General features: G+C 46.2%; 1 protein-coding gene across 1 annotated transcript in view; it reads left to right on the forward strand.

Annotated features, from left to right (window-relative positions):
* LOC116515436 (synaptophysin-like protein 1) overlaps positions 1 to 10237 on the forward strand; it is a 29120-nt gene extending 18883 nt beyond the window's left edge. The window contains exons 4-5 of the mRNA XM_032227477.1: positions 481 to 666; positions 7665 to 10237. Of these exons, the coding sequence (XP_032083368.1) occupies positions 481 to 666; positions 7665 to 7796 (318 nt within the window). The 3' untranslated portion in view covers positions 7797 to 10237. The remainder of the gene's footprint in view (positions 1 to 480; positions 667 to 7664) is intronic.
* Positions 10238 to 10853: the final 616 nt, after the last annotated feature.

A 10853-nucleotide genomic window follows, 5' to 3' on the forward strand; every position in this document is an offset into this window, starting at 1 on the left:
CCAACAAAAGATTTTTTTTTTCAGCCCTAAGATTCACTTACTTATTTTTGGTGGATTTTTTAAAAACGTAGTTTTCCTCTCACCTCTATCCCTTGCTCTATGCCTTTTGGGAGTGTGTAGCCCCCCCAGCCCATGCCTAGGCAGCTGGATGCCCTGGAAGAGTTAACTCTGATGCTAAGAACAGGTCCTGCACCCTTCAGAGAAATATCTAACAATAACAGTAAATCTTTCCTCCTCTTTTTCTTGCCGCGGGATTCCAGGAACTCTGGTGAGTGTGATATCTTTTCTGTAGATCCAAAATACATCCTGATCAACAAGGCAGGGCCTGTGATAGATATTTGGGCCTTTCCTTGGTCCATAAGCTTTTGATGGATCCCAGAGTTACGATATGGTAAATGTTAGTCCTTGAAATGGTAGACTTGATCTAGATGAACAATTTTTCTCTCTCTCTGAAGCCTCTTATCTTTCCTCTTTCTGCAGGACTTCGTAATTACAGTCATCATTACTTTCCTGTGGCTGGTCAGCACATCGGCCTGGGCGAAGGCACTTGTCGATATCAAAGTGTCCACCGGACCCAGCATTGTTACAGGAACTGATTGTACTACACAGCCTGGGTTTTGCCATTTCGAGGATATCAGGAGGATGGGATCCTTGAATGTGTCTGTGGTATGTAGGCAATGTAGTACGGGGGGAAGGCACAGGTGGAAGGGGCTGCCCCTGATAGATGGCTTTCTTTCTCTCTCCCACTTTCTCTCTCTCTCTCTCTCTCTCTCTCTCTCTCTCTTTCTCTCCCCCCTCTTTCTTTCTTTTCCTTTCTTTCTCTCTCTCCCACTTTCTTTTTTTCCTTTCTTTCCCTCCCTCTTCCTTCCTTTCTCTCCTTTCTTTTTTTTTCTTTCTTTCTCTCCCCCCTTTCTTTCTTTCTTTCTATTTTTGTCATGCTTACGTAATGTATATTGGAGGTGGTGACTCTTCCAGAGCTGCATGCAACAGAATTTCATTTTAATGTATGCCGATTCGCGTACATTTAAAGTGACAATAAATATCCTAAGTTAAGTTCTAATTTAAAGTGGCAATAAATATCCTAGTTTAAGTTCTAATTCTATCTCTGTTGGAGATAGAACACTAAGCTAATAATTCAGTGCCGATTGCATGTTAGCTGAAACTAGCAGTTGGAAGAGATGGTGCTAAACATGGGGAACCTTATCTTATTTTCACTTTTCCTTGATTCTGACCTTCTGTTTTTCACTTTCTGACGATCACATCTGAAGGCGAACTTATGGCCCACGTGCCACAGCTACCACGCAGAGCCCTCTCTGCGAGCACACCAGCCATCACCCCAGCCCATCTCCACCATGGAAGCACGCATGACTCCCGCTGGCTAGCTGGTCTTCGGGTCTCTGCTATGCATGCGTGGAGGGCAGGGTGCATGCAGGGGATGCGAGCGTGAATGTATGGGATGCCCACATCGCATTGGGGGGGTCATGCGCATGTGTGCTTCCCTGCGTCCTATTTTGGGCCTGGAAGGCCTCCTGCACCAATCTGGAAGCCAAAAATAGGCGAGGGGGGGGGCACATGCACACGGAGCGGGGTGCATGCACGGGGAGAGGGGCGCTTGCATTGCATTTTGCGATTACAAGCGCATGTTTTGGGCGCTCGGCACCAAAAAGGTTTGCCATCACTGTTCTAAGCAGCAGCTGCTGGGAAAGGAACAGAGAGCAGAATTCTGAATTCAAAAATGGCAGGGGGGGGGTAGGGGGGTGTTCTGTGAAAAGGTGGGCAAAGGGTACTCCGGGTTCCAGGAACTGCAGGTTGCCCAGGCAGGTCTCGCTAAACGACCAGAAATAAACGTTCTCTGTATTTATTTAGGAACATGCCACTCCGAGGTGTGTTCCATACTAGAGCATGCTTGGGCATGCTTGAAATGTGGATTCATACACAACTCTTTAGGGCATGGCGAGGAATAGGAAAATTGGCCAGGTGCCCTAGGTGCAACTTTGAAAATTTCGGTCCTAAAATTCTTAGAACTTTATGGTTTGGAAAGGCGGCGTGAGTTTTGTAGGAAGTACTGTACAAGCTGTCCTCAACTTGTGACCTGGTCACTTAGTGGTCATTGAAAGTTAATAGCAATAGCAGTTAGACTTATATACCGCTTCATAGGGTTTTCAGCCCTCTCTAAGCGGTTTACAGAGTCAGCATATCGCCCCCACAGTCTGGGTCCTCATTTCACCCACCTCGGAAGGATGGAAGGCTGAGTCAACCTTGAGCCGGTGAGATTGGAACCGCTGAACTGCAGATAACAGTCAGCTGAAGTGGCCTGCAGTACTGAACCCTAACCACTGCGCCACCTCGGCTCGTCACCTCGGCTCTTCACCTTCCACCTCGCCTTAAGATTGATTCTTCCCCCAAAGATACTTATTCCCAGTTTTGAAGTTCTAGTGGCTGTTCTGCCCCCTGCAGGCACCTGATTGTATTTCAGGCACTCAGCAAACTGGCTACCATTGCTTTTTACAGACGTCCTCTAGTCACATGACCGCAATTGGTGACATTTTTACTAAAAACTGGCATTTCCTTCCAGTTTCTGGCAAAAGCGCCCCACGGCGAACAATGGATTTAACTTAGCAACGATAGTGTTCGCTTAATGACCATTTGCTTAACAAAGGGTCACTTGTTTGCTCTCCCTTGTTGCAACTGTTGCAACTTGGAACAGTCCACTAAATGAACTGTGTTGTAAGTCGAGGACTACCTGTACTGGAGTTTTTCAGGCTTGGCAGTTTTAAGATGTGAGGGCTGGAGGATTCTGGGAGTTGAAGTCCATGCATCTTAATATTGCCAAGTTTGAAAAGCACGATGCAATATCTATCGTGATTCCAAGAAGCACAACTTTAAAAAAAATGTACAGGTAGTTCTTTGACTTACGACCCCAATTGAGACGGGAACTTTTCTCGCTAAGCAATGTGGGCATTCACTGAGTCACAATTTTATGAGCTTTTTACCATGGCTGTTAGCAAATGACCTGGTCGTTAAACAAATCTGGTTTCCCCTGTTGTCTTCGGGGTTTTTTTGGAAGTCTGCTAGGAAGTTGCAAAGGGTGATGCCATGACCCCCCCGAATGACCATTAGAGCCGAGGTGGCGCAGTGGGTAGAGTGCAGTACTGCACGCCACTTCAGCTGACTATCTGCAGTTCAGCGGTTCAAATCTCACCGGCTCAAGGTTGACTCAGCCTTCCATCCTTCCGAGGTGGGTGAAATGAGGACCCAGACTGTGGAGGCGATACACTGACTCTGTAAACCGCTTAGAGAGGGCTGAAAGCCCTATGAAGCAGTATATAAGTCTAATTGCTATTGCTTAACAAAATGCCTTTTAAAAGGTTATAAAATTGGGTCAGACATGGGGTGACCTGCTTTAAGACTATCACAACTTACAACCGTAATGGGCAGGCTCCATTTCGGCCGTAAGCCGAGGACTCCCTGTGAAACTGCTACTGCTGGGTCTTTCAGTGAAGCCATACCCAGTTCTCAGCGATTCCAAATAATTTCTTCTCTCGGGGAGGATGAGCTGTGGTGGAGCAGTGGTCAGAGTGCATAACTGCAGGCTACTTCTGCTGACTGCTGGCCGCCTGCAGTTTGGCAGTTCGACTCTCACCAGGCTCCAGGTTGACTCAGCCTTCCATCCTTCCGAGGGGAGTAAAATGAGGATCCAGATTGCTGGGGGCAAGAGGCTGACTCTGTAAACCGCTTAAAGAGAGCTGTAAAAGCTCTGTGAAGCGGTATATAAGCCTAAGGGCTATTGCTATTTGGTTATCTCATTTCCTGCATTTTCACTCGCTCCTTTGGAATGCATTTTCTTCTGCGAGATAGAATTTCAAGAGGGAGTAGTCTGTCTTTGGCACCGTGTCAAAAATACGTCTTATAACAAAAGGCCTCTGTTGCTTACACATGCTTCCTTTTCAGACAGGACTTGGCAGGGCTTTTGATTTTGTTTTTATATCTTGTCTATACAGGTAGTCCTTGGCTTAATTGAGCCCAAAATTTCTGTTGTTTAGTGAGACATTTGTTAGGTGCCCCCCACTTTATACCCTTTCTTGACACAGTTGTTCAGTGAATCGTTGCACTTACTAAATTAGTAATAGGGTGGTTAAGTGAATCTGGATTCCCCATTGACTTTGCCTGGTCACAAGGCCGCATAAGGGGAGCACAGGACAGCAGGACATGGCAACCGTCATAAATAAGAGTCAGTTGCCAAGCATCTGAATTTTGATCACATGACCATGGAGATGCCAAGTGGCGAAGTGGCCTAGAGGTGGAGCTCTCACCTCCCAATCAGGAGTCTGTGAGTTCGATCCTAGGTAGAGGCAGATATTTCTCTCTCTGGGCACATTGAGAATATATCTGCTGAAGAAAACTCTGCAATGGAGATAGGAAGGGCATCTGGCCAGTAAACATTCAGCTCCATTCACTTCACCCCGCATGGGATCATGGAGTCATTAAAAGATGATGATGATGACGACGACTATGGGAATGCTGTTATGGTTGTAAAGTGTGAAAAATGGTCGCAAGTCAATTTTTTCGGTGATGTAACTTCGAATGGTCACTAAATGAACAGTTGTAAGTTGAAGACTTAACAAGACTTAGTGGAGGTGATTGATCAATTAATAACAAATCCCATCTCGCCCCCCCCCCCGCTCCATTCTACACCTTCCCTCCCTCCCCATCTTTTAATTGTGTTGCGGCATTGAGCTTTCTGTACTAACTTACTTATGTTTTTAATTTATATATTTTATCTTTTTGTGAGAGTAAGTCACCCAGAATTACCTTGAGGTAAGATGGTCTGCCGATCAATTGTACCAATAAAACAAATAAAAAATAAAGGTACTTGAATAAAGGGTTACAGCCAGGGGTGAAATGCTACCAGTTCGGACCAGTTTGCCCGAAACTAGTTAAAAAAATGCTACCGGTTCAGGCGAACTGGTATTTTATATTAGCTAGAAAGCAGGATGTCCTGCTTTCTAGGTAAATCTAAATAGTGTAGCACAGCAAATCCGCCTCCCTCTGCCCTCGCTGTTCTACTTACCTCTCAGGCACTCGGTAGCAGGCTCTGCCCACCCGGACAGACATCATGACGACTGTTTTTGTCCCTCTGCGCATGCGTGGAAGATACTGCGCATGCGCAGAGGTGGCTTCTGCACTCACATTTGCGGACTGGTAGTGAAGGTAAGTACCAGGGCTGGGTTTCGACCGGTTCGCACCGGTCCCTGCGATCCGGTTGGTCGCCGAACCCGGAAGTAAGTAACTTCCGGGAACGGCGAAGCCCCCCCCGCGCCCGCGCGCGCCCGCACACCCGCGCCCGCTCCTTACCCGGTTTTTTCGAATTTTGCGCTTTCCACGCATGCGCAGAACGCCTGCGCGATCCTCCAGGAGCAGCTGGAGCATCGCGCAGACGCTAGTATGCATGCGTGCGCCGCGCGTGCACGCGCGCACGCCGCGTGCCTGTGCGAGGATGCCGCGTGCCTGCGCGAGGACGCTGCGTGCCTGCGCGCGTGCGTCCGTGAGGACGCCGCTGGCCTCGTTCCAACCGATCCGGTTGGAACGGGGCGAGAAACCCACCCCTGGTAAGTACTGTAGATTTCATCCCTGGTAGTTAGAAAAAAAATCCAGGATGCGTTTGATAAAATCAGGAATGTTCAGAGGAAAAAATGGTAGGCCAATTTCTCAGGAAGATGGCAATGATGAAATGCCGAAACGCTGAAGCAGATAACATTCATCGCAACTTTTTGTAACTGGAGACACATTTTCATTGGCACGGATGCTAGGAGCTCATGCAAGACCCAGGAGGGCCCTGCTGTCAAAATGTCATGCAAATAAAGGCAGCCAATTTTATTTTTAGGGAGAGCATATTCTGAGCCTTTCCATTTTTATTGCTAGCTGCTTTCCATGCGCTGAAACTGTGGCAAGCTGCGGCGTAACTTACTTTCATTTCCTGATGCGAAACAGCTGGCAAACATGCTGCACGTTTTTAACCATCTGTTACCCAAATGTCGGTCGTGCAGTTCTGGGGAATTAAGGCGCCTCATTGTGGTGCTTCTGGGAGCTTCTGGCACCCAGCACTAAGTGCCAAAATGGAAGCGCATGCGTGCACACATGGGGGAGCGCCAGAAACCATAAGAGCAGCTCCCTGGCATGCATGCGTGGGACAGTGGTGGGTTTCAAAAATTGTTTGAACCTACTCTGTGGGTGTGGCCTCCTTTGTGGGAGTGGCTTGCTGCCCATGTGACTGGATGGGAGTGGCTTGCCGCCCATGTGAGCGGATATGAAGATGCCGACGACACTTGTCAGAACCACCTTAAATTACCTGACACACAGCACTGGCATGCATAAGAATATGATGTAAACTTGTTTTTTAAAAGGCATCTTTGGTTTGCGTTAAAACAACTTCAACACAGGCAATGTTCTGATTGCACCACAAACGCAGTAGTCATCCTTACCTTTCACAGAGGCACTGAGTTTTATAAATATGAGCATGATAGTGTAGAATAATCATATCCAAGGACCAGTGGTGGGTTTCAAAAAATTTTGGAACTCTTTCTGTAGGTGTGGCCTGCTTTCCAGGTCCACTGGTGGAACCTCTTCTAACCGGTTCGGTAGATTTGACGAACCGGTTCTACTGAATAGGTGCGAACTGGTAGGAACCCACCCCTGGCGTGGGAGTACCGGAAAACGGAAGGGCTTCCAATTTTCAGTGTGCGCATGCACACCAGTCACCTGATCTTCCGGTTTCTGGTGCGCATGCACGGGCAAAGACCAACTGGCCTGCGTGCATGCACGCCAGGGAGCTTCTCTTCCAGTTTCCGGCACACTTGTGCACGCAAAGACCAGCTGAACCGCACACATGTGCGTACTGGAACCCGGAAGAACAACAGGTGATGGATGCCGTGCCTAGATAGATGGCTCTGCATGCCACTTCTGGCACACGTGCCATAGGTTCGCCATCACAGAACTCTACAATATCACCCATCAAATATATTGTTTGAAGGTGTAACAAGTACCGTATTTTTCAGAGTATAAGACACACCTTTTTCCCTCAGAAAAGAGGCTGAAAATCTGGGTGCGTCTTATACACTGAATACAGCATTTTTTGCCTCCTAAAACCCCGCCCCTTCACCAAAATGGCCATGCAGAGGCTTTAGGAGGCTTTCAGAGAGCTCCTGGGGGCTGGGGAGGGCTCAATTTTACCCCCACAGCCCCCAGGAGCACTCTATAAGCTTCCTAAAGGCTATCCGTGCCCTTTTTTTAACGAAAAAAAGGCCCATTTTTAATGAAAATGGGCTGTTTTTTGCTTGATTTTGCCTTCCCCCCCCCCCAGGAGCACTCTACAACCCCCCTAAAGGCTATCCATGCCTTTTCTTGGGGGGGGGGTACGAGCCCATTTTTGCAAAAAAAACAGGCCATTTTTGGGAGGTTTGCCAAGTGCAAAAATTGCCTCTTCAAAACCTTGGTGCGTCTTATGCTCCGAAAAATACGTTAATACATTTCCACCATTTTCTGGAGCAGAAATCAAAGCCTTTGGTTCAATTTTTTCCTGCTGGCTTGTCCCGTCCGTTTGAAATAAACGTGGGCTTCTTAGGCCTAAACATCTTTTACCTTTCCTGCTTTCTGTTTCCTTTCAGGTCGTTGGCTTCTTCAACATGCTTCTGTGGGCTGGCGGCGCTTGGTTTGTCTACAAGGAAACTAACCTACATAGTCCTCCCTCCAGCGCTTCTCCGAATGCCACCAGTTCCCCGTCTCCTTCAGGGATGTGAAAGGCCTGAAAAAGCCTCGGATATGGAAAAACGCGCCTCGCCTCAGGATGATCCTCACGGCTGTTCCCTCCCCTCCCCTCCTCCATTGTGTAACTGATGTGTGAAAAATCGATGGGTTTCATGTGTCTGTTTTTTTGTTTTTGCTCCCATGCCGGGGACAGAACCGAAAGTGACACCAGGCACGAGAACCGTTGTGCTGCACGAAAGCTTGTTCTCTGCATTGAAAAAAGTGGGGTTTCACTGTTTCGGGTTTGAAGGCTTCCCCCCCCGTGTTAATAATAAAAGGTTGAGTGAGCAGCATTTCAACTGATGGAAGGCAGTTTGTCTTCTTGTGTATGATTAGAGTTGAGTTGTCCCGCTCGGTATGAAGTGCCATCTCTTTATCAGTGTATGCTTCCTTAGAAGGATGTTTCTCCCCCACTCCCTGAATTCAGTGGGGCTGGCTGTCAAGTAAGCATGCTTAGGATCTCTCCTCTCGATTCCCCAGAAGGGAGTTGCATTTAAAGTGTCCAGTTTTATACAAATCTTGCCTTTCTGACGGCTGTCCAGAATGCATAAAATGCCTGGGCATTTTGCAGTCAGCTTACGTGCAACTCCAAATAACTATAAACCTTCACATTATTCGCTCTTGGAAATTCTTTAAAACTAGGAAATTTACAATGCTACTAGTTGGTTCCCATGCCCTCCCCATTGCCTCCCCTGCAAAGACTTGGCTAACATGGCACAACATGGAGCCGTCTGCATCCCCTCCTTCCCTTGGTGCAACTGTTCTAAAAGAGGCCACTAAGTTGTAATCCTGAACGTTGTTGAATATTGTGATACCCGTAGGCAGTCATCTTCCAGATTGTATTTAATTAGCTTTTGAATGACACTTGAATTCAGATTAGGTTTCGGCCTGGCCTGGCCCTTCTCTTGCTTCTTTTCACAAGCCAGAATGGGTCTCCTCAAATGTAACTCGCAGGCTTATCATAGTTCGAAAATAATGGTGCAACCTTAACGCAGGAAGGCAGTTAATTCTGCTGATGTAGCCAGGAAACCTGCAGGAAAGGTGATGTCCGGTCACGGCTCCCAGTTGTTTGAAAGGAATCCTAAACAAAGAGCTTAATTTCTAGTCCTTCTGTCAGTCCAGACATCCTGTAGAATAGCGATCATCACCCCTCAAGGCTGTGAACTGATGCTTCTTCCTCTTAAAATATGTTCGATCCAACCCAAAGCAAAATCTATATGCCAAAGAATCGGGGCTGTACAGAAGCATGAAAAAAACAAATTGCACCGTGAAGGAGTTTGCAATTGCTTATTTTTTTGTCAAGCGCCAGGAAATTCAGGAGACCCAGACAGCCCAAAAATGTATTGTAAGCTTGAGCTCTCTACAAGAATCTGAACTACTAAGGACCAAGGGAAATTAGCGGGAGATAGGAATAGAAGGAATTCAAGGTGGGCTGGACTTAAACCTCTTGTGGGCACGAAGGGACTCGAGACTGATGACACATTTGATCCCTCCCTCAGGCTCACCCTGCCCATCTCCTACATTTTCTGGGTAAATCTCTGTACATTTTGTGATTGCAGAATTTGGTGGTTTTTCTGACATAATTTTGCAGAGACCTTGGTTTCAAAACTGTTTCATCCAAATATTTGGCCTTCATTTTTTTTTAATTGGCTAGAAGTTGAGGTTCTGTTTGTCACGTTGTCAAACACCAGAAACAGAGAGGCAGGATCTCTGGCAGTGAAAATGTATCTTGCATGGTTTTTATTTTATTATTCTAAATACAGATATTTGTAGCTCAAGGTGGAATTGTAGAATCCTTGGTGCTCTCTCAGCATGATGTTTTTCCTTGTAGACGTTTCATTACCACACTAGGTAATATTATCAGTGCATTTATGCTAACTGTTATCATTGCCGTGCATGCATTTGCCCCATTCACTGCTCTTTTGTTGTCTTGGTTGTGTCTTTACTATCAACTTGCTTTTGCCAAGGTGTGCGGCTGTGGAACGCCACAAACGTTTCCAATTGCAAACTTACATAAAGGACGTATGTGTGTACTTTGGATTGATTTTTAAAATAATGGACAATGCGATCAACCATATATCGATTTTTCTTCTGATTCCTATTCATGCCTAGATCTTAAGGTGCTTGTATGAGTTTTCCCTTTTAATATGATTTGCATTTACTTTCTTCATGGTCTTTATTGGATTTACAATTGTTTTCATAGTAAGATGTTGCGGTTAAAACTTCACTTTTTATATTTTGTTAGGAACAGCATCTAATCTCCCCTCCCCCCCCAATAGTCTACACTGTATAAGATCAACCTTTTGTAAAATCCATCTTAGTCTCATATCCCAGTGGGGGGGAAATCACTGTTCTTAATTTTACTGCAGGACAGTGAAAACTAGGACTACAAGCTTCCTTATTTTAAAAAAAGTTTCATCAAAATTAGGGAGATTATATCAAAAAAACCAGTGTCATATTCTCACCATCGTACCTGTCTTACTATCTGTTTGTTCCTGGCTTGATCAGAATATACATACGGGTGAAAGTAAGGGCATAGTGATTGGACACTCATTTGTCTGAAACGATATAGGGTCCCTTGCTTGAGCAGAAGGCTGGACTAGAAAATCTCTAAGGTCCTTTCCAACTCTGTTGTTCTGTTATTGCGCCAGAAAGAGAATTCTCACTTTTTAAAATAATAAGCTTTGGTTCTTCTAATAAAATTAAGGCTTTGGACATGACCTTTTCCAATCCATAGTGTCCCATCTTTTTTGCTACAGTATAGAATAAATAGGGACGCGGTGGCTCAGTGGCTAAGACACTGAGCTTGTTGATCAGAAAGGATGGCGGTTTGGCAGTTCGAATCCCTAGTGCCACGTAACAGTGAGCTCCCGTTCAGTGGCTAAGACGCTGAGCTTGTTAATCAGAAAGGTCGGCAGTTGGGCGGTTTGAATCCTTAGCGCTGCGTAACAGAGTGACCTCCCGTTACTTGTCCCAGCTTCTGCCAACCTAGCAGTTCGAAAGCATGTCAAAATGCAAGTAGAAAAATAGGAACCACCTTTGGTGGGAAG

The sequence above is a fragment of the Thamnophis elegans genome, chromosome 12 (assembly GCF_009769535.1).
Source record: "Thamnophis elegans isolate rThaEle1 chromosome 12, rThaEle1.pri, whole genome shotgun sequence".
NCBI classification, from domain to species: domain Eukaryota; kingdom Metazoa; phylum Chordata; class Lepidosauria; order Squamata; family Colubridae; genus Thamnophis; species Thamnophis elegans.